The 20,767-nt window shown below is 38.2% G+C and overlaps 1 protein-coding gene across 19 annotated transcripts in view; it reads left to right on the top strand.

Annotated features, from left to right (window-relative positions):
• The window catches only part of SGIP1 (SH3GL interacting endocytic adaptor 1), a 198,971-nt gene that overhangs the window by 106,375 nt on the left and 71,829 nt on the right, over positions 1–20,767 (top strand). For 11 of the 19 annotated variants that reach the window (XM_036444904.2, XM_036444910.2, XM_036444909.2 and 8 more), the window contains 3 exons: positions 726–780; positions 1,738–1,913; positions 18,406–18,417. In XM_036444904.2, the coding sequence (XP_036300797.1) occupies positions 726–780; positions 1,738–1,913; positions 18,406–18,417 (243 nt within the window). The remainder of the gene's footprint in view (positions 1–725; positions 781–1,737; positions 1,914–18,405; positions 18,418–20,767) is intronic. The other 8 variants (XM_045584495.1, XM_045584493.1, XM_036444914.2 and 5 more) reach the window with 1 other exon arrangement.

Genomic DNA, 20,767 nt, shown 5'->3' with positions numbered 1-20,767 from the left:
AATGAGAAGCTACAGAAACTATTTCAAATATGAACTCTTCCCGCAGCATGTTGGCCACTCATGGTCCTATTTCCTATTGCCTCTCACTGTACAGCTTCCTTTCCAGTCATGTCATCTGAATAAGGTTGTCTATTTCTGCCTTGGAGGTCTCAATACAGACTCTTCCTCACCAGTGAGTTCCTTCTATACCCCCTTTTATCCCAAAAGGCACATGCAGATCCCTTCTATCCCAAAAGGCACATGCAAATTATCTTTTCTCACTAATTTCCTCTTCCTTCAAACCTCACTAATTTCCTCTTCTTTCAAACTCCTATCACTGATGTCTTATGTTTTGTATTTTGTATATTTATTTTTATTTTCTGCCTACCAAATACATTTCAATTTTCCAAAGAACAAATAATTTTCATTTTATATCCCTTCATGTTGCTTAACAAAGTCCTTGGCTTACAGACAATTCATGGTAAATCCTTTCTGAATGTTTCTTTTCAATTGACAGTTGTTGACTCCTAGTTTGTTTTCCCAATAGAAAGACTCCCCACTTTTCCTTGAGTAAATATCTATCTATATATATATTACCCAGCATTCACTTTCAAAAGTTAAAATCCTGACCTCCAAAAATAAGAGACATGTTTATATCCTTAAATAGAATGCTTTAGAAGGAAAATGAATAATTTCTTGATTATTGTCAGGATAGTAATTGCATCATGTTCACTTGTATTTTATAGAACTCACCCGAGCTGGATGAAGAAGGCTACAGCATCAGACCCGAGGAACCTGGCTATATCCTTTATTTTTTATTTTATTTATTTATTTTTTTTGTCTCATAAAGCAGTATTATAAATTCAGGTTTTGAAAAGGTGTTGAAATAACACCAGCTTCCCAAGCCCTGTTGTCCACAATATTAGAGATGAATAAACAGCACAGAGAACATCCTGATCACTAACAAGTAGGCATTTTGCCTCAGTCTATTCATAGAAGAGAGACAGGAGGAAGAGAGAAATGTGCTGAGAAACAGTTGTGCACATTATGGATACTGGGTTGTCTGCTGACAATGTTTTGACAATGTCATTTATCATGACTGGCAAATATCTGTTACTTGTGCTTTTCCCACAAATCACCTCTGGTCAGAACAGGTCACACTCTGAAACACTTAAAACATCACAAATTGTCCATTAAAATGATTTCCTCTCTCCGTTGAAGGTTCAGCAGTGTGTGTACTGAGAGTGGCACACCAAATGGCCAACTGCAGCAAAAATATAGAACATTATAACTATTGCTCTTTGAAATTTCATCATTTTTAATCTTGTTCCAAGGAAAGATGAATAGATTCTAACGCTTTCCTGATTTACTCTTTTTATTTTTATTTATTTATTTTTGTTAATCCTCATATGAGGACATTTTTCCATTGATTTTCAGAAAGAGTGGAAAGGAGGGAGAGAGAGAGAGAGAGAGAAACATCAATGTGAGAGAGACATCGATTGGTTGCCTCCTACATGCGCCCTCAGTGATAATCAGGAGCACGCAACCCTTCAAACCCGGGACCCTTCAGTTTTTAGGGAGACACTCTATCCACTGAGCAAAACCAGCCAGAGCCTGATTTATTCTTTTATTTGATTGTTTTGCTTCGATGTTCTATCATCTTAAGGATACTTTTGCCACCATTATGTGCAGTCACTCTTGTCTTATACTCATCATTGCCTCCCAGTAAAGAGTTATGTATCTTTAACTGTGTCCTACCTACCAAAGGAAAGCACTTTTATTCTTCAAGTGAATCAGAAGAGGAAGAAGAATCACATAAGAAATTTAATATTAAGATTAAGCCATTGCAATCTAAAGACATTCTTAAGAATGCTGCAACCGTAGATGAACTGAAGGCATCAATAGGCAACATTGCACTTTCCCCATCACCAGTGGTGAGTGGTTTTTATGTCAAACTTGGGTGAGGTTGGACAGAGAGCTGTGTTCTGCCCATGAGCATTGAGTAGAGCAGAAACTTCTTAATGCCTATGGTCACCATTTTATGAACTCTGAAACCTTAAACAGCTCATTCTGGCTTTTGAAAGTTGTGCTCATTTTATATTGCATTTCTTGTGCTTTTCAAGATAGTAAAAATGCACAGGGCCACATTTCCATTTTAAATATGTTCTTGCAGCATTTTTCAAAAGAAGAGAAAAAAAAAACATTATCCAAACTTACTTCTGCAGCAATTGAAAACTATATACATTTTACATACTTACTAATAATGATATTTATTCAAAACATATCTTACTATCTATTTTTATGATAGAGCACATTGAAACCCCTGGGAAGGAAACCAAGAAAATTAATTTTCTTTAAAAACATCTTATTGTTATGCTCCAAAAATATATTAGTCTAATACTGTCTAAAATTATTTTAAATCTCAAAATCTTTATTACAAATTGTCTTCAGTACTCATATCTTTTAGACACATCAAATACAAGTATGTCTTATTTGTATTGTTCTAATTGGTATTTTTTCCCTACAATTTATACTTCCTCCAGTTCCCATCTATTAAATATCTTTAGTTGTTGAATTCTTAAGTTCCAACATTTACAGTATTTTCTCTGTGGTGTTTGGTAAGTGATACAATTGTTTTCTAAAAATAGCTGTGAAGAGCCTCTGAAGGCTCTCAAACTAGCAGCTAATATGTTCTTGGCATCTTCTTCAGCAAGATGTAATCTCCCTACAGCATTTCCCCTGACCATGAATAAATGTTGAACAACTTTTGAGATGCTTCTGGAAGTTATCTCAGCTAACCTTTTCAAAGGAGTTGTCATTTGATAGATGCCTGCATGGGATGAATAAAATCTCTAATGACACCTTCTTCAGTGCTTAGTGCTTATAATGTACATTTTCACTACTGTTAGTGACAGCTAAAATGATGACTAATAGTAATCAACCACAGCAAATGATGTTTCAGATCATTTTTAATCATATACTCATATGTTAAAAAAAGGAGGCATGAAGTACAATATATTAGCTTTTTCTCCCTTTTGCATGGAAGATGCAGATTTTAACTTACATATTGGTCTGTAATACTAGTGATTTCTAGTAATGGGAGCATTTTTAATGCACATGTTTTCACTTTTCAGTTGACATCTTTCAAATCATTTCTTACTGAATCTCTTTTTTTTTATTAGTTATAAAAATTTATTTCCTGAAACCTGTTTATTTCCTCTTCTCTGTGGGTTGTAATAAACTTACTGGGTATTTGGAGGCTTCCTGAGATAAGTGCAAAAGATAAGTTCACAGGATTAAGTGAACAAATTTACATGAAAGAAAACTTATTAGCATAGCCAGACACATGGTAGATATTTGCTGAAAGCTAGTTGAATCTATGAAAGAAGAAATGCCCTTTACCAGGAAGAATATGTATTCCCCAGTCATCTGCTGGTTATTTCTCCAACCAGAAATGCTGTTGAGGATTCAGCAAGAAGAGGGGCTGCTTCCTCTGAGTTCTCCCAACACTATTTTAAAGGTGATATATTGGCAGGATGTGGTTAGGACTCTGATGAAAAGATGTTAGGAAAAACAGTGTGAAAATAAATGGAGACACTGAAAAAAAGTAATCACAGAGGTAGACTGATTCTGCATAGCAGCAACATCACAAGTCAAAAGACCTTTACCAGGTCCCCCTACCACCACCATCCCTGCACCCCCAGCAGGTTCCCTCTAATGTGAGAACCTGGCTCTGCCTCTACTATGATTTGCAAATATCTGTATATTTAGTATAGGAGAGTGGGCTGTTATTGCTGCCTTAGGAAAAGTTAAAGATGTTTCTGGATATACGTAAGTATAAAGGGACATTGTAACTGAAACATTTTCTTGGCTTTAGAATCCTTATTCACATCTAGATAATCCATATGTACCTATATTTCACATGGCCAGTACATTATCTCCAAAAACAGTTAGGTAACCTTCTGTAATTCACTTAGTACCATGATAAAAATGGCAATTAATTTGTACAATTTGAAATGTTTCCACCAAAACAATCAGAATATTTATATATCTACACTTAATTCTGGTGTAAAAAGAGAACCTATACCAGTTAATGATAAAAAGAAAACCTATCCTAGTTAATGATTCATCAGAATATTTAATTTAGTCTATGGTTCTTTTGCTATAAAAGCATCCATCATTACACTATTAGAAATAGAAGAATTTTCTAATGGTAAGCTATTCATAACAATGGCTTATGTTGGATTTCTGATTTCTATTTCTTTTGAGGAATTTTAAGATAAACTCATAGATAAAGAAAGTTAATTTCTATTCTTGTGTTGCAGTTTCCTGGTAAAATAGCATGCTGCTAGGGCAAAGACTGAACATCACCCAGGTTTTAGTTGTTGATTTGGCTTCTGTATAAGTTAGAATATTGGTAGAATTGTTTTAACAGAGACCAAAATGGTAATAACTTAAACAACATATTTGATTTATTTCTCTCCCATATAAAAATCAAAGTTGGCAGATAGTCCAGATAGGTAATAAAGTCCTACTCCAGGAATCATTCAAGAACCCAGGGACTTTTTGTATTATTGCTCCACTTTTCTAGGGTGCAGCTGCCTTACCACCATCAGTCACCTCCATGTTCCAACCTTGGGATGGAGGAAATAGAAAATAAAAGGCAAGTGGTTTCCTTTAAGCCTTCAACCAGAAGTTGCACCCATCACAACCACTTAGATCTCATTGTACATATTTTAGTCACATGGCCACATTAGCTGGAAGGGAGTCTGGGAAATGTAGTCTTTGGCTAGATAGCCATGTAACAAGCTAAAATTGACAAATTTTTAAAAGACAAGTGAGCTTTTAGATATTGGATACTGGTGTAGACAATGACAGTTTCTGCCATTATGTGTTAAATAACTTCATATTGCTTTTGAAATTCTTGAGGAAATGGAATTACTTTCCTATTTACCTTCATATTATTCCCAGAATCTAGGAAGTTTTCTTTTATAAATTTCTAATCACTAATATTTAAATACCAGTGCTGGGCGCTATATGATAGCCAGCAGCAGGATGAACAAAAACAAATTTAATTAAAATACCAATGTTTTGGTTGATATAGACTCTTCCAAGAGTAATAGTATTCCCTCTGTCCTCCAGAGTTTAGTGTTTTTTTGAGGCAGGCTTATTGATTTTTTACAGAGAGGAAGGGAGAGAGATAGAGAGAAACATCGACCAGTTGCCTCTTGCACACCCCCTACTGGGGATGTGCCCGCAATCAGGGTAAATGCCCTTGACCAGAATCGAACCAGGGACCTTTCAGTCCGCAGACCGATGCTCTACCACTGAGCCAAACCAGTTTCGGCTGTTTCACTCTTGAGAGAAAATTATGTTTTAAAAACTAACAATTATTAAGTCCAAAATGCTGTCTCCATGTAACTTTTTGTCTTTGGTTGTGGTTGTGCTCGTTAGAGGATAAGCAAAGTACAAAGCACCTTATTTTATCAATGGGCTTTCCATGAAACATACTGATTCCAACTCCCAAGTTTAAATTTAATGTGCAGGATGTTTATTAAGGAGTGAACTTGTTTATAAGACTTATGGGCGTAAGGAGAAGTTAAGCTGAGCTGAGCACATGATTAGCTCCAGAGGTGGAATGACCCTTCAGGTAAGACCTGAGTTGGCTGAGATGAATAACCTTCATACTCTCACATCCATCAGTACTTTGATATGGGAAGGGTAGAAAGGGGCGTAGCCTTGAGCCAGGTCGCTCTCTGCAGCTGAGGCAGAGCCTGAAGTGTGAACAGTTGAAAGCTGTCATACAGTAGCACTCTCAACAGCTAGTATGAGAAGCCCTTCTGAAGAAAAATCTACATGGCACATTTTGGGTTCCCCCACAAACTCCCTGTATCTGGCATAGAGCCTTTATATTTTATCACCATTCAATAAATGCGTGTGTGTGTGTGTGTGTGTGTGTGTGTGTGTGTGTGTGTGTGAATGAGTGAACAAATATATGAATGGGACCAGGCCAAAGACAGAGCACTGTGACATGTTACTACCATCTAGTTTTATAGCTATCTATTGATAACACACTCCAGCCTCTCTTATTCACCATACGATGTTTCACCCAACTGTGCCCTCATCCTGGCCACATATTCCCATTTTGTTCAGACCAGTGATGAACAAAACTCAGATACATAGAATTTCTACAGCTTTGCCAGACCAGAAGAGAGAGTGATGGGTTTAGCTTTGCCATTTTGTTTGACTACTTCTTTGCACTGGCACCTAAGATTACCACCTTCTTTTAAAAGTGTGATATGGCCATCTGCTAAAATAATTTGTTCTAGAATTTGGGGTTAATAGAAAGCAGCAGTATAGTAAAGAAAGAGCATGACACATAGATTCAGATCCGGGTTTGCCATGTTCTATCTGTGTAACCTTAGATAAGCCCCAGAATTGCTCTGAGCCTCTATTCCTTTTCCAGGAAGTGAGAGCAATAACAATCCTTATGGAATTTTTGTGCAGATTACTTTCAGTCTCTGGCAGGGTCAGATCTTATTGACTTTTTGTCCCCGAGCTTAGCTTAGCACACTTCATGGCATACACTAGGCATTCAGATAGTTACTGAGTAAATGGCTGAATGAGCAGAGCAAACAGCAAATCCTAGCAACAGTACTTATCCATAATTGGTGCTTTGAAATTGTTCATTTCGTCATTACTGGTTAGGTTATGGTTTTTCAGAGAAACAGAACAAACTGCATCTATGCATTTATGTGTACGTATATCGAGAGATTTGTTGTCGGAAATTGGCCCACAAAGATATGGAGGCTGAGCAGTACCACAATATGCTGTCTGTAAACAAGAGACCCAGGAAGGCTGGTGGTGTAATTCAATCTGAGTCAAAAAGCCTGAGAACCAGGGGACTAGTGGTGTAAATCCCAGTCTGAGGATAGAAGATGAGATGGCCCATCTCAGATAGTGAGATAGGAAATGAGGTGAATCCCTCCTTTCTCTCTGCCCTTTGTTCTACTAGTATTCAGGCCCTCAATAGATTGGATAATGCTCACCCATATTGGGTGTATACTAATTCAAATGCTAATCTCATTAGAAAATAGGCTCAGAGAGGCACACAGAAATGATGTTCAGTCTGAGTACCTCATGGTTAGTCAAGTTTACAAATAACATTAACCATCACACTAATATATATGTGTGTGTGTGTGTATACATATATACATATTTATTTTATTTAACTTTTGCCTTTATTGATAGTTACAGCTTTGCTTCCACATTTCCCATCTCCTGTCCTAAAAGTCTGGTTTCCTATCTGGATTATAATACTCATGTCAAAGCTTGAATACAGTTAAAGACATTTGGCTCTCCTGCCCATCTTGGACTTGTCTGAGCCAAATCTGATTGACCTTTTGATGAATTACATTTATGCCAGCTTTTTTGGTTTGGTTTTATTTGTTTTGCACACTGGACATTTGGGATTGATATTTCTTTAAACACAAATAGAAGCTTTGTATTTATCTGCTGAAAAACTGGCATACCGTGGGAAAGATGCTGGAATCTGATAGACCTGAACTCGGCTTCTTGCCAACAGTACTGCTTAGAAACGTTTCTTAAACCTATTTGAGTCTCAGAATCTTCATGTCTAAACTGGGAATTATTGCCGAAACCGGTTTGGCTCAGTGGATAGAGCATCGGCCTGTGGACTGAAGGGTCCCGGGTTCGATTCCAGTCAAGGGCATATACTTTGGTTGCCGGTACATCCCCAGTAGGGGGTGTGCAAGAGGCAGCTGGTCAATGATTCTCTCTCATCGATGTTTCTAACTCTCTATCCTTTACTCTTCCTCTCTGTAAAAAATCAATAAAATATATTTAAAAATAAACTGGGAGTAATAAACACCTACCTGCCCTACAAGATGGTTGTGGGGATGTCCAAGTCTTTTTATGAGTGCAACGTAAAGGACATTCATTCCCCCTAAAGAAGGAAATAGAAACAGCTATGAGATGAGTAATGCTTTCTGCTTCTCTTTGTACCACTCTCCCTACATTCGGGGTAGAAGCAGATCTCTGTTACACTTGTCAAGAATGGCTTTGTTCTTAAAAAGTAAAAGTGGTTTCTGAAAGGGACTAAATAATATAATCACATAAGATTGAACTATAAGAAATATGCCCTTATAAAAACAAAATGAGAATTCAACATAGAATTGAATGCAATTCCATTTAAGGTAATATGAAGGAGATGGAAATAGACACTTATTTCAATAATGACACAATTACTCAAACAACTAGGCTCTGCCGCTTAAATGGTTTGCCTTGGGCACCTTATAAAACCGATGCCTTTGTTTTTTTGTTTATAAATCAGATAATTGTCATACCTACTTCATAGGGCTATTGTAAAGATTGAATGAATATATATAGATCTCATAACAGATTATTTTATTGTTGTTAGAATTATCTGCAAAGCCTAAGGGCACATTTGAAAGAATATCATTAATAAGTCAGGAAAACCAAATAGCCAAAAGTCATTTAGAGCCAAGTAATTACTCTGAGCATGAAACTGGGAAAATAATAAAAGAACTTTTTTTGTAATGCCTTGGAACTGGACTGGGAGGTAATTCCAGAATTGCTCCTAAATTGTTTGAGTAAAATCAAAATCTCCTAAACAAACATGGAGACTCTATTGAAGGCTAACATTCACAATCGGATCCTCTATTGTGTCTCTCCCCCCCCCCCCATCCCCCTAAATTTATTTCATGGAGAATTGACATCATTTCTCAACCTCCTTCCTTCAAATCAATTCACCAAATATTTCCGAAGCACCTTCCATGTGGCAAGCACTGAGAACTAACATCAGAAATTAGATAGACTTTATCCAACCTTCTTGTTAAATTCTGTAGAAATTTATCAGAAAACAACATAACAATGTTGCTTGCAACACAGAGAAACTGACATCCCCCTGGCGGTCCAAACCCCTGCCTGCCTTCACTTCAATTTCCTGACTGAAAATGTGGTTTCTGTGGTCAGCTTCACCTCTGGCTTCCATTTCAGTCTCCTGGCTTTCTCAGGCCTCCCTGGCTGTCCAATATGGACATCTCCATTTCTCCTAGAACCCCAGGGAGTCCTATCTCTGCCACATCTTTGGCCATATGTTTTGCTTATCAAGTCCATTAAAACCTGTGGCTCCAGTAGCTTTTGTGGATATGAGAAGATAAATGCTATGGCTTAATTCTTGTTGCAAGATCCTTTTCTCATGTGCTGCCATTGATTGAATTACTTTTGTTATTCGGTGAGCCAAGAATCACTGCTCACTCACCTTACGAAGTCGTCCATAAATAAGATAAAATAAAAATGCCCATTAAAAAAAAGTAAGTTGTCCATAACTATAAGCAGCTGTGAAAATTAGTGTGCTGACTGAATGTCTGATGCTTCACATACAGTAACTCATTTATCTTCACCACAACCCTGTGAGATAGGGACTATATGTTATCCTCATTTTACAGTTGAGAAAATTGAGGCATAGGATGAATTAGCTCACCCAAGGTGTCATAGCTAGTTAGTGAAGTTGCTGAGAGATTTAAACTCAGAAGGTCCAGTTTCTAACTCAGAAATCTTAACCATTATGTAACACTACTTTTGATAAAAGCTATTGGCTCTTTTCCCAGAGGGAAAGTAAACATCTCATTAGTTCATCTAAAACATCTTACACATAATTTCTGACTATTCACAATCCTTTGTAGGTTGTCGCTCCAATGGTGCCTAAAGGGCCCATGATCCCATCTCAGAGCCCACCTCCCAAGCTTTCTTCCAAGTCAGTCCACAGACACGACTTTCTGTGGTATGTCATCTGTTGTTCCATGTGACGACAGCAAGGCTGAGCTGACCAGTCAGCCAGGACTAATTGCTCCTGTGTCACATATGATGTCTAGTTTATGAAAATGCTTTTGTTTTATAGTAAGACTCCATGAACCTTAAAGTGTTAAGGAATAACACCTTGTCTTTATATGGCTCATATATTTCAGTTCCCCTGGTCGATCAGCAAGCATTTTTATATCAATGATTCATTTTAATAATGGTTTACATTTTGTAAATGCCATCATGATCAGAAAGATGGAATGAGCATTCACACTATTAAACAGGCAGAGAGATGGGGATCACCCATTTTAAAGAAGAAACTAACTCAGAAAGATCAAGAGGCTGCTGAAGGTTCAAGGGCCAGGCCTCCAGCATCAGCCTCCTTTCTGCCAATTAAAAACAATGTGTTTTCTCATCACCAAAGTAAGGATCCGATTCATTTACCTGTAAGATCTCTCTGAGCTTTAATACTGTGCTGTGTTTTCTAGCCTAAGAGTCTCCGTGGGAGGCTCTCTGGTTTATGGACAGGTTGGGGATACAGCAAGGGGACCAAAGAAGATAACATTTCCTTGAAGCACATTGTGTAACAGGAAAAACACAGCTTTTGAGTCTGTATCTTATCTGTATGTCAATTATCCAACATTTCTTAACTTAGAGCCTCAGATCCTAAATCTGTATGAGAATAAAAATTTCTACCTTCTCAGGATGGATGTAAAATGACATGAGTGTATGTTGCAAAATGCCCAGTTCAGGCCCTATAAGTATTTCCCTTTTCAGCTCTGCTTTCCTTGTCCTTAAGAGACTTGTGGGAGGCAGAAAGATAAAAATAGGGAGAGAGGTCTTGTGCAAAGTCAAAGAGAAAGGGGCTGATAGAAATGATATGAGGGTAAGGTGTCAATCTCTCCTAGCATATATGCTAGTGCTTCCTCCTATCCCCTGTAAAATTCAGTGATACAAGGAATGAATTTGACATGGAGTTATGAAAGAGCAATTAGTTTGATCTTATTCCTGGAGATTTGCAATCCATAATGGAGTTATTTAATGAAAAAATATGGGGCAGGGGGAGACAGCTTTGAAAGGCAGATATTCTGGTGCTTCTTGCCTATTCCAGGTGGCCCACCCACCCTCCCACCCCCAAATTAGCCTGCGGGAGAGTAAACCCCAGAATCTGCTGCTGCTTGGTAACACCACTCCCTTTCCTGTCCTCACTCTGGCAGAAGGTTCAGCACCCCATCGAGTTCAGTGAAAACTAGAAGTCTTTGTGGGGGAGGAGAGCTCCAGCCTCCTACACACTGGCAGTTGTTCCTGGTAGAAGTGCTGTACAGTGCAAGGGGAGGCTGAAGATGGCGAGCATTCTGATTCTCTGCTGCTTTCATCCCTTCTTCCCCCCCCCCCCAAACCCTCTACGCCCACCCTTCTCTATTAAGAAGAAATCGCTGAGTTGTTGTGTTTTCATCTCCTTGAAAATGGCAGAATATGAATTTAATCTGATTGCCTTTTCCATTATTTCTCTAATTGATATTAGCTGTATCCTCTGAGTATATGGTATTTTGTTTCCCTTTGTGATGTGTAAGAGAATTTCCTTGCATAAGCCCAAATACTTTAATCATGTTCAGACAACCTGCCATGGTTAGGGGTTTCCAGAAACATGATTACTAGGATTAGAGACTGTAAACTCTTAATTTCTGTTACCAATTTAAAATCCACTTGAATGAGACTATGCATCCACAGTATTGAAACATAACGTGTTAGACTATCCTCAACCAGACGTACCAAATTCAAGAATTATATGCTTTTAATTACAATGCCAATTACAATCAGAAAGACTAATTTTTCTTTTTTATATCTTTATGGTCTTCTCCTTGGCTTAGTCCTACTGGCGCAGAGTTTAGAATTTAAAACTTTTATTAGCTAATGGCCATATTCAGGGTAGAATAGGCTCTGTAGAGAAGCAATCAATCGGGAAAATAAGTTTGTAACAGAAGCATCATTTATGAGCAATTAAGGAAATTCGAATTTATGATAACTAATCCTGTACCTAGAAGTTGTGGGTTCTTACTTCTTCCTTAATGGAGGCTTTGCTCGAGAGCCTACAACATTGAGTGGCTTGTAGTAGGTCCTTAGGAAATACCTGTTGGTTGGTTGGGCAAATGGATGTACTTTGCTGTGAGAAATTATATGGAATTTGGTGTTTCACTGTGATATAATGCAGCTTATATCCCTCGCATTATTTTATAGAGAGAGCAAATGTATGGCTCTGCACTTATTTGATCTTTTCCCCTGCAATTCAGTCAAGCTTTTCTCCATTTTTGGATTGATAAAAAAATGTGAACAATGGCTCCATTTCTTCTCTTACACTTTACAGGGTAATTTTTAAAGTTTATTAATGTGTTTTTTTCTATGGGTAATAGTTTTCTGTCATAATTCTCTTCCCAGTGAGAAGTCTGTTTTTTTCATCTAAAGTTTCATATTTCAGTCACTTGACCCTGAGGGTAAAGGATAGTACTTTATTCTCTTTCTTATACTAATATATTTATTTTTATGCTAAGCAGTTTATAATTATATGAGCCTAGCATACCAGTCTGAGCCTCTTGTCCTAAAGTGGCCAACAGACAGGGAAGGCAAGATGGGCTGATCTCATTCTGTTTTGCCAAATTGAAGTTTCCTTTCCACCTCCTAACTTATTTGAAGCTTGTTTTATTTTATTTTGTTGACATGGTTCATAGGGATTCAAAATATGCTGCCAGAGAGTAATGACAAATGATAGCATATGTTATATCCAGGCATTGTCTGCTGTTTTATCTGTTTCATCGATGCCTTTTCTCAGTGCTGAGAATTCACAGTTGAGAACTAATAAATAACAGCCATAGCTGCATTGGAACTGAGTGGAGCCAAAGTCTTTACAGTGGCCTCCAAGGCCCTCATGGTGGGGAGACCCCTACCCCAAGACTCATACCTGCCACTCTTCCCTCTCATTCTACTCCTCCCGGGCCCCCTGTTTGTGCCCTCTTCCTCTCAGAGCTGCACTGTGGCTTCCCTCTCAGCTTCAGGAGTTCGCTCCAGTCACTTTCTCAGTGAGGCCTACTCTGATCACTGTATTTAAAATGACAAAACTCTCTGTCTTGGCATACCCAAACCTCTTTACTTGCTCTGCTTTTAAAAATTGCATTTATTATCTCAAATACTAAATACTTTCCATATTTATTTTATTTATTATCTGTCTCCTCCTACTCCCAAAATTGGGGGGTGGGTGGATTTTTTTTGTTTGGTTGGTTGTGTGTGTGTGTGTGTGTGTGTGTGTGTGTGTTTATTATCTATTGTTCCTATGTTTTGTTCACTAACATGCCTAGAATAGTTTCTGTTCTTTATTAAATACTCAAATTATCTGTTAATGGTTTAATAAATGAATAAACAAAATTCAGTTTTAAATGTTGCCAATTTCTAACCCCTCATACAGAAATGTAGCCTTCAGCAAGACCTAACTAGAATGACTAGTTGCAGTAGAAAGGGATTTGGGCAAATGCAGCCAGAGAGATTCTCCAGCTGCAGAAAGCAGGGGTCTGTGGGCTCCTTGGAAAGCTATTGATCATAAGGATGAGCTGCCTTTCAACAAGGTTTGCAAATTAGAGAATTTATATTTTCTCAGACCATGGAATGGGGAAATCCTTGCACTTAGAGAAGATTGAATGGTTATATTTTAGGTATATGTTTGTTCAATCCAAAAATTCACTTACTCTATTTCTAAGTACTAGTGCATGTGGGGGTATACATCTTTTTCCAGTGCTATTATTATCTTTCCCATAATTAAAAATCAATTCTGATGCAATAAGCTCATTTTAAAAAGGAAAATTATCTTGCCATGTCTTTTTGTTTGTTTAACATTCTGAAGAAACCCTTAAGCCAAGATTGGTAGCTGTTAACAATTAAAGCAAAACAACATTTTAAATAAAGATCATTTAATCATCACATAGCCTAGAATGGAAAGGTGTGAGGAGGAAAGAGAAGTGCCATATCATTTGGGTATTCAAGCTTATAGCTCTGATTCTAATTAAAGAACATACATTTAATTCTAGAAAAAAGGCTGAGAAATTTACCTTAAAATCAGAGTTTAATTTGAATATCTGAAAGCAGGCTGAGAAACACAATCTGAAAAGCCCTCACTCTCTGAAAAGCTCATTCTTTGAGACCTGCTATGATAGACAGGCATGACCTAACTCTTTCCATTGGAAAGATCCAAGATTATTTTCCAAGCTCTCTGATCTGTGAGTTTTTAGATCCCAATGCTGAAAAGTCCCTGAAAGTAAGTTTAATCTGTTTAGGGAACTTGAGTTGTGCCAGGAACCCACCCTTGACCAGGCTCTCTAGAATTAGACAACCTGGATTGAGTCCCAGCTCTACTCCATTGTAACCATGTGATTTAGGAACATATCTTTGCCTCCTTTTCCTCACTGGTAAGTTAGTGATAGTAATGACACCAACCACCTATCATAGTAAAACAATAATAATAAGGCCTCAATAAATGTTAGTTGTCAATATCACCCTCTCTTTTAATCCTACAATTCAAAGTAGCAGTCATCACTGCTTTACAAATTATGAAATTGAGGCATAGTAGAACTTTTTCAAGGCATTTAAAAAATGGGAGGCTAAGGTAATTTGAAAATGTATCTAGCACAACGTTTGGGGCTAGAGAGAGTCCATTCATAACAATTACTGTGAATTATTGAGTGGAAATACCTAAATAATTCAGAACAAAATATGAACTGCAAATTATATATTGTACTTGCAACATGTACCTTTTTTTCCCTTGAGGCAATTAAATGCCAGGCAAATAAAAAGGCTTTAAATATGGCCTTATTATTTTGAACAAAAGGAATGTGTTATCTAATAAGAGATGGAAACAATTTATTCTGACCTGGATACTTTGAGGGAAGGCCGTAGGAAAGAGTGTTACTCCTTGAAAGATGAGTAAGCTGTAACTGAAGGAGACAGGAGAATGCATGGAAAGCTGAAGCAGCAGCCTGAGCAGAGGAAGAGTAGAGGCACTGCGCCGTGAGGAGATTCAGCCGAGTCTGCAGCTAAGTGTAGGTTCATACAAAACACAATAGAAGACTGGGGCATGAAGGTGAGCTGGAGCCTATCGTGAAGGCAGTAAATGACAGAATGAAGCTTACATTCTATTTTCTGAATAATAGAGAGTTTTATGAAGAATGGAGTAATATATTCACCTCACTATTTTTGGAAATAATTCTGAGGATAGTGTAAAAGGATGGATTTAGGAAATGAAACTGGACTAGAGTCCATAGCCTAAGAACCACACATAGAAAGTTCATGGAGAGAGACAACCAAAATGGCGGCATAGGGCAGACACCCGAATGCAGCCTACCACAACAAGTTTGAATTTAGAACTGAAAAACGGGGGAAACATCACCCTGAAGCGCCGGACGGCTGGCTGAAGGGGGGCTCTACCATCTGGGAAGGAGAGAGAAGGCGCGCTGAACCTCAGGAACTGTGAAGGTACAGAAAACTGTGCGTGCGAAAAAGCGGCCACAGAGTTCGCTGCCGGCTGGCTTGCAGAGCGTGGAGAGGGCGGGCCGAGTTCGCTACCAGCTTACTCCCTGCGCGCAGAGAGGGCGGACAGCTAATGCGTGGCTGGCTTTCTTGTTCTGGAGGAAAACAAAACCACCCTATTGCGCTGACAGAGGCCAGTCTGTCAGGCAGGGGGCAGAGATCTCTCGGAGGTGTGTGAAGCCAGCGGCCATTACTGCGGGACTCAGAAACCAGGCCCTCATAGGGAGGGGCTGAATAAAGCTTGTCTGCACCACCCGAGACTACACCCCATCCAAACAGAGCATAGAGGCCCTTCCAGTGACTAGCTTCCTCGTTCCCTGCCAATAGGACTCTCCTAGGGAGGGGCATACAGGAATCTAAAGCTGGTCTGCGCCTATACCAAAGAGGTGTGCTCACCTACAACCAATTGTGCATTGTGCGGGATTCAACAAAGCTTGTCTGTGCCACCCCGAGACTCCACCCATCCAAACAGAATACAGAAACCCTCCTAGCTGAGACACTTCTGATCCTCATAGCCAATTGGCTTGGAGATCAACGCTTCCCAGTGATACCAACAACAAGCAAGGCTTAACAACAAGACTGCCCACCCATCCCACAAAGGGCTACACCAAGACTGTCCACCTCAGGTAACTGGGAGGCTGACTCACTGAACCATATAGGACACCTTAGCACACAAAGCCACCCTACCAACTCAGAGAAGCTGTGAAAATGCCAAGACAAGGAATTAGATCACAAACAAAAGAAATGGAGGAAAAGAAGATACTGGATATAGAGTTCAAAACCATGCTTATAAGGTTTTTTAAGAATTTCCTAGAAAAGGTCGATAAGACCTATGAGGAGATGAAAAGGGATCAACAAGAACTAATAAGGGATCAACAAGAACTAATAAGGGATCAACAAGAAATAAAGAATACATTTTCTGAATTAAAAAATATTATACAGAGTCCTAAAAACAAAATGGAAGATCGCAAGAATCAAGTCAAAGATTTGGAACATAAAGAGCCAGAAGATACTCCTCCACAGAAGCAAGAAGTCAAGAGAATCCAGAAAGTTGAAGATGATTTAAGAAACCCCTGGGATAACTTCAAGCGAACCAACATGAGGGTCCCAGAAGATGAGAGAGAGCAAGATATCGAAAACATACTGAAAGAAATAGTGACAGAAAACTTCCCCCACCTGGTGAAAGAATTAGACTTACAAGTCCAGGAAGTGCACAGAACTCCAAACAAAAGGAATCCAAAGAAGACCACACCAAGACACATCATAATTAAAATTCCAAGAGCAAAAGACAAAGAGAGAATATTAAAAGCAGCAAGAGCAAAGCAGGTAGTTACCTATAAAGGAGCACCCATACGATTGTCAGCTGATTTCTCAACAGAAACCATGCAGGCCAGACGAGAATGGCAAGAAATATTCAAGTTAATGAATAGCAAGAACCTACAGCCAAAAATAATCTACCCAGCAAAGCTATCACTCAGAATCGAAGGCCAGATAAAGAGCTTCACTAATAAAAAAAAAAGCTAAAGGAGTTCATCACCACCAAACCAGAATTATATGAATTGCTGAAGGGGGATCTTTTAGAAGAGAAAGTAAATAAAGATAAAAACCATGAACAACAAATATGTAACTATCAACACGTGAATCTAAAAACCAAGGGAATTAAAAAAAAATCTTATGAACAATATTAACTGGTGAATATAATAGAATCAGAGGTATAGAAGGGGAGTGGACTGACGATTCTTAGGGAAAGGGGGAGAAGGGGGTATAGGAAGAGACTGAACATAAACTGTGCACCTATGGATGAGGACAATGGGGGGGTGGGGAAAGGGCAGAGGGTGGGGTGGGAACCTGGTGGAGGGGGAAAAATGAACTTTTGTAATAATATAAACAATAAAGATTTATAAAAAAAAAAAAAGAAAAAAAGAAAGAAAGTTCATGGAGTATGTCAAGAAATGAAGGCTTCACTTTGGACAGCTGATGAGGAAATAAAAGAGCATTCCAAGGAATCAGAGACTACTCGCCAGGAAACTAATTTTAATTGTCCATGGGGAGTGGGGAAAACTAAAAGATGGAATGACCGAATGATGGTTGTAGCTAAGGTATCTTGGGAGATGACAGGTACTGGGTTCCCTGACAAGACTGCAATTTCTGGAAAACCTCATGCTCATAATCATGCCTGGCTTTAAAACATAAATGACATTTTTCAGCTCCTTTTAGTATTACAAAGCATGCTTTTCTACTTCCAAGGTACAAATCTATTTGATAAAAATAAACAGTTCAAAAGTGAGCTTAGAATGTTTTCAATGAAGCTCATTTCTATGCCCTCTATAGCTTGAACACTTTACCTCTTACCCATCTTATTTAGGTGTTTAGCTGGACCTCTAACAAAAAGAAAAACTAACAAGAGAAAACCCACACAGAAATTTATTAGTTTGCAAACTTCATGTATGCATGAAAGACACCCAGGAAAAATAAGTAAATAAAATAAATGACATTTAGAATTAAATATCATTTTTATAGGGAAAGGGCAGGGGATATACCCCTCTTAGGGGAAAGAAAATAATTTTCAGGAAAGATGAATGGACCTTTAGAAGAATAGATGGGAGGTATCATGGTTTGTGACAGTTTGTCTGAGTATGGTGTTGCCTTCTGGTTTTCTCTCTTGTGATGAGTTAATGCTCTCTGGTTGATGAAATTCCCAGAAGGAGGGGGATTAATGACAATTGAGTTTCCTTGAGAGTATTTTTTTTTAGGCATTTGTTGTTTTCAAGTGCCTACAGCTCAAAATAACCAATATGCCAAAATGGCATGTTTTGGGGTGGTCTATGCTGCTGCCCTGCAATTTAAGCCTGCAGCCTAGGAATGACCGTAACAGACACTCATAGGAATTATTAGAGCAATACCTTGGAGAACTGCTTTAAGCATGGTTATTCTGAGCCTTGAACTACTGCTTCTTGAAAATGCATTTCACCTCTTTTATGTTCTCCTTTTTCCTTCCCATGCTTACGCTTTTAGAGGAAAAGTCCGGTAAGACATAACAATTTATTTCTACATTTTGGCCAAACTTTTTTTTCCATTTGCTTACCATCTGTATATTGAATGATGGATTGTGTTTTACACCTAAACAAGATTTTGAATAGGGGGCGGGGGGAAGAGGAAGTTGGTTGCTAAGTGATTTTACCAGCTATAAAGGGCCACAGAGTAATTTTACCAGTTATAAAGGGCTACAGGGTAATTTTGCAAAGATTCACATCTGCCTCAATCACAGGCATATGACCAAATATTTTAGGTATTGAATTTTGTTTATTGCAACTTCCACTTGAATTAGTCAAGTTACATGTACATACTATGACTAGCCAAATATTTTTAAGTTAATTTTTTAAAATATACAACATGTTAATATCCATCCTGAATGAATGTTTGTGAAGCTGGCCTAGAAAAGGGAAGTTACTTTCTTTTTCAGTTAATCTGAAAAATATCTCCATATGATGATTGCCAGTGGGAAAGGGGATGAGAGAAATAGAAGAGGGCAAAGAGGGGATAAATGGTGGCTGGAAGAGACTTGACTTAAGGTGGTGAGTACTCATACTGCATTGCCAGATAGTTTGTCTTCATCCTAAAGCTTTAAAAACAATTAGTAATACTGGGTAGAATTAAAACAATAAACATAATAATCATATATACCAATTTTTTTCCTAGGAAATTCTCTAACATGGATTACTGAATTTGCTATGACTAGATTATATAAAAATAATATTCATTTGGTGCTTTATAGCTTTTCACTCATTTTTCTGTTTCCCCATGACACTGAATTTAGCACATGAGGATGTTATAAAATGTCATAAAGCTTCAAAACCTGAGGCTAGTTATTTAGTGCTTTGGATGAGCAAGACATTATGTTTGGTTGCTTTTTTATATAAATATCTTAAAACACTAACCTACTTTGGCTAAGACTAAGTGATCGCAGTTAACATAATTTATGTTATTTTGTGCAAAAGAAAAAACAACAACCTTATGTGGAGTAAGGACACTGTGGGGACTGCAAGGACATATTCTCAAGTATATTCTATAGGGGAAAATATACGTTTCACATTATATACATTTTACAAATATAGCATGTACAAATACAAATAAATAGCCTTATTCTAGAAATCAAATCATAAGTTAGTAGTATTTACCCACTTTGAAAACAGCCTCAAAATACGGAGTTATCTATCTCTGAAGTGAACACCAAAATAAAAGTAGAGGGGAAAATAAAATGTTTTTCAAAACCTCCAAAATTTATCAACAGATCTAGATAAATCTCGGAATTGAACAATTAATGTTTAATTAGGAATGCAAGAAATTTGTTCAGAAAAATAAATAGGCCATTGCAGAGTCCCTGTTTGAGTAATCAGGTGAAATAATAAAAACAGCAGATGAAATTTACTGAGGGCTTATTTTCTGTGATACAGATGCATACAATCAGACAATTGGCCACCTGCAGCTTCTGAGCATTGGATTAGTGTTATATAGTGTAGTTAAAAACAATTTTAGTCTGCATTTAAAAATTAGAACATTTGAATTTTTAAAAATAATTTAAATTGTGCATTTCCATTCAACAACTCTGAAGATCTGGCAGTATTAGGCCCACATTCCGGAACAGCAGGCACTAGTATACCTAAGTGTGGGCAGTTAACCAAAACTTTGTGAAACACACGTGCCCTTACACACGTGCCCTTACACCCAGCTCTTTGCCCTGTACACATTTGAGTTTTCAACAATATAATTAGAGTGTTCAGCTCATCTATAATAATAAAAGCATAATATGCTAATTAGACCAGACAGCTGAATGATCTTCCAAATGTCATTCCGGATGTCCTTTTAAACGAAGTCGCATTTGCAGGGGCCGAGGCAGTTAGGGGCAATCAGGCAAGCAGGCGAGTGGTTAGGGGTGATCAGGCAGGCAGGCAAGTGAGTGGTTAGGGGTGATCAGGCAGAGGTGGTTAGGGGCAACCAGACAAGCAGGCGAGTGGTTAGGGGTGATCAGTCAGGAAGGCAGGCCAGAAGTTAGGAGCCAGCAGTCCCAGATTACGAGGGGATGCAGGGCAGGCCGAGGGTCACCCCTCCCACACACGAATTTCATGCTCTGGGCCTCTAGTAGAATATAAGCCCAGATACAGAATGAGTTTCTTTCCACCACTGAAACAAATCTATTGGTAGCACAAAGAATGCTAACGGCTTAAAGGCCATGGGAAATATCAGAAGAAACAGTAAAATAAAACTTTTAATAGGCAAACCCCTCCCCTCTTGGCTGATAATGATTTGACCATGTCCTTCAGCAATGCCTATAGTTCCTTAACGGTGATAATTAACATATATAAAGCCCTTCAATTTT

This window comes from Pipistrellus kuhlii, unplaced genomic scaffold, assembly GCF_014108245.1.
Source record: "Pipistrellus kuhlii isolate mPipKuh1 unplaced genomic scaffold, mPipKuh1.p scaffold_m20_p_2, whole genome shotgun sequence".
NCBI classification, from domain to species: Eukaryota; Metazoa; Chordata; class Mammalia; order Chiroptera; family Vespertilionidae; genus Pipistrellus; species Pipistrellus kuhlii.
This window is presented reverse-complemented; position numbering and strand designations above follow the sequence as displayed.